Source organism: Morone saxatilis, unplaced genomic scaffold (assembly GCF_004916995.1).
Source record: "Morone saxatilis isolate NCDOM2014 unplaced genomic scaffold, NCSU_SB_2.0 Contig19, whole genome shotgun sequence".
Taxonomy (NCBI): domain Eukaryota; kingdom Metazoa; phylum Chordata; class Actinopteri; family Moronidae; genus Morone; species Morone saxatilis.
The window spans coordinates 2,576,289-2,579,631 of NW_023339751.1; the positions used below are offsets into that span (position 1 = coordinate 2,576,289).

Genomic DNA, 3,343 nt, shown 5'->3' on the forward strand with positions numbered 1-3,343 from the left:
TGAGTGGAGAACAGGCCTATTAGATAAGATTGAGATAGAATTATTAATATAATAATAATAATAATAATAATAATAATAATAATAACAACAATAGAAATAATAATAATAACAACAATAGAAATAATAATAATAATAGAAATAATAATAATAATTAATATAATTATTGCTTTAAAGATGCAGATGGAAGCACAGGCAAAAATAAGGATGGTGCAACTGGTGCAGCTGCACCGGGGTCTGAGACGTTGTCAGAAGCCCATGTAGGAAGGCGATGTCTTTCAGCTTAAATATTATAGCTGCATTTCACACAGTCATCAAAGGAGGCTGTTAGATTAGCGTTGATAAATCTGCAGCTTCTGATCAACAGTTGGTTTGCAGGATGGTTTTGCATGGTGAGCCTCTTCATGGAGACATATAAATTGACTGATGACATTTTATGACCTTATTCTCTGTGCGGGAGTGTTTTAAAAGCTATATTTTTCAAAGATGGAGGGAAGTGCTATACAAGTACTACATGTAAGGGTTTAACAGTATATTTAATGTCCTGGAGTAAACAAAGCCATAGACAGCAAAATTGCAGCCTTTTGCTTTTTAATGACATTAGAGGGTCACTCTTTGAAAGCATTACTGGTTTGAGGGGAGCAGTTAGGAGGCTTGCGTGTTAAATTAGATAGGTCATTAAGGGTCAGGAATCATGATTTCTCCCCAGGGCTTCACAGAGTGGGAGCCTCAACACTGAAAAAAAGGTCAATTAGTGTTTTTAGATTTAAAGTAATGTGGAAAGCAATGATTATGGGGCTATTAGTGAGGACCGGTTGAAAATGGCTATGTTCTTCTAAGAACAGTTATTGACAGGGCGTCATTGTCACTGCCATTGTGTGCGTGTGTGTCTGAGAGGACAATGCACATTTCCAGGTTGTGTAATGTTGTGACTGATAGTAGAAATGTGCTTGACCACTAGAAATCTGGAATTACTGATTGTCTGCACAGCTACTTTACACACTAGCACAAAAATGTTTTCAGTGTGTGTTGTGTATCTGTAGACACTGCCAGTTATTTTTTTCTACACAAACAAATGCCATGATCATTGATTTTCTTCTCGTCATCACCACGAGATTGCCAGGCAACCAGCGGAGACCTTGCACTAAGTTCTGGGTGGATGAATAAACTGCAGCTTCTCACGAAATAGTTATGGCTCGTCTACAGAAGAGGCGTTTCAGCTGCGTCATCCGTCTCATGCGCGTGTGATGGAACGGATTTCTATTTTAAACAGTCCAGCTGTCTAGGCCACGCAACAGATCTCTTCATGAAACCCGATGCATATTTTTACACTTCAAGTCTATTTTCTTCTGTTTTATGTGAGTAACTACAGTCACTGTGGTTTGGTCTCTGAGTGCGAGTGTGAGTGCGAGTGACCTACATGGTGCCTGAACGCATCCAATGTAGCCACGGATGGAGGACTGAAGCAGCTGCTCCTCTCTTAACATTCTTGCTTTTGGCTACACAGGCTACACAGGCTACACTTTGTTAATCCCTCTGAAATCTAATTGCAGATTAAGCTAAAGTGATACAAAATGTTAATTTGAGTAAGCTTTAAAGGTGCTGCTAGTTGTATTTTTTTTTGCAATTTTTAGCAAGCAAGCAAGCAAGCGGCTCCCTGCTGCTTCCAGTCTTTAAACTAAGCTAAACTGAGAGTGACATTGTAATTGCAAATAATTTTAATCAAGCTGACTGCTTTTAATTCTTGTGTTTCTGTCCAGTTCCGGAAGTGCCTAATCCAGCTCTTCACTGGCAAGGGGACCATCCCAGAGAGCAACTTCAACCAGACCTCAGAGCGACCAGGGATTACTGCAGAGAGTCAAACAGGAGAAATGTCAGCCATTGCGGCCCGTATCCCAGTGGGTGGCTCTACGTCGCCCAGGTCTGATGACTCTCCAACCGACTGTGGCTCGTTAGCCCAGCTGCCCATCCCAGAGAACAAAGTGTGTCCAATGTAACCTCATACCAATAGGTGTTCCCTTACTGTCCTCTGATCCCCAGAGTCCATATAACCTTCTGTAATCTAGATACAGTGTGTTTCAGAACCTGTTTGGACAGCAGCAGAACTTTAAATCTTTCCTTCATTTCTTGCGGAGATGGATGGTGCAGTGTGAAGAACAGAGAGTCAACTTTTGAAGGGTTTTCATAGTTGATGATTCTAGCACTTTTTTATATTTTACTTGCAAAAGTAATTAAGAGACACAAAACATCAAAAACAAGAAAAAGTTTTGGGCTCCAGCATGTTTCAGTAGTTTGTTCAATATTTGCTTTAACAACAGAGGGGACAAGAAGGAACTGTACAGAGAAATGCTCAGAGCTTTACCCGCTAGATGTCTTGTAAATATTTGCTTGTTGGACTCTGTTCTGCTGTTGGAGAATATCTTGGATGTTCTCTTGACCATCATTGCACACCTGCTAGTCTGTCACATTAGAGGGCACTTTATTTGACTTGATAGTGTCTGCCCTCATATCCCAATGAAAAAAGAGACTGCTAAAAGCGCAAACTTTGACATCAGTTAGTTGAGGGCTAGCCAGTGTTTTTCAAATACCACAATGCATCCAGCCTTTCATCTTGTCCTCGCCTTCTCCTTTGAAGCCCTGTGATGGCGCCTGTAGAGAAAGTTTTCCTATGCTGTTTCAGTGCTTTGCTTTGGCAGCGCATCTTTATTCATCTCCGCTCGTCCAGAGGACAGAACAGTCTTGTGAATTTGGATACTTTTACTTTAGTTTATGCCGCATAGACTAGTTTGGGTCAAAGCTTTCATCTTTAGTGAAGATGGTCAGTGGGACTCAGAGATGCCAGTCTCCTGTTGCCTCTGTTGCAGATGTTGGAGGACAATATATTTATGAAGCGCCAGCAGGGGATCAACAAACACAAAAACATGCACACAAATACAATGCATGACATACAGTGTACATACACCACACAAGGATGCACATACACATATGTGCATACACACAGACAGAATGCAGTTGCACTGCCTGTATTATGATAAGCCCTCAGTAGGCACTGTGAAGATGATACAATGCACAAAATATCCTAGCACTAGAGTGGCTTAGCTAAGCAGCCATGTACAAAAGCAATGAGCATTAGCATTATAAGCACAGGTCAATAGCAATATTAAAGCTAACTACTGTCACACAATTGAACACTTCAGTGTTAGCTACAGTAGATGTAGCAGTGAGTATTAAAATGTCTACTACTTGACTTTGTGGTGCATGTTTGTTCACTATTATTGGATATTTGTCAAAACACTGTTGTATTATCTATGCTGCACAGTGATTCATTATGTTATAAAAGTAACAG

The 3,343-nt window shown here is 40.5% G+C and overlaps 1 protein-coding gene across 1 annotated transcript in view; it reads left to right on the top strand.

The window, feature by feature from the left end:
- The window catches only part of valopa (vertebrate ancient long opsin a), a 14,156-nt gene extending 11,614 nt beyond the window's left edge, over nucleotides 1-2,542 (top strand). The window contains exon 5 of the mRNA XM_035663577.1: nucleotides 1,758-2,542. Coding sequence (XP_035519470.1) covers nucleotides 1,758-1,994 — 237 coding nt within the window. The 3' untranslated portion in view covers nucleotides 1,995-2,542. The remainder of the gene's footprint in view (nucleotides 1-1,757) is intronic.
- Nucleotides 2,543-3,343: the final 801 nt, after the last annotated feature.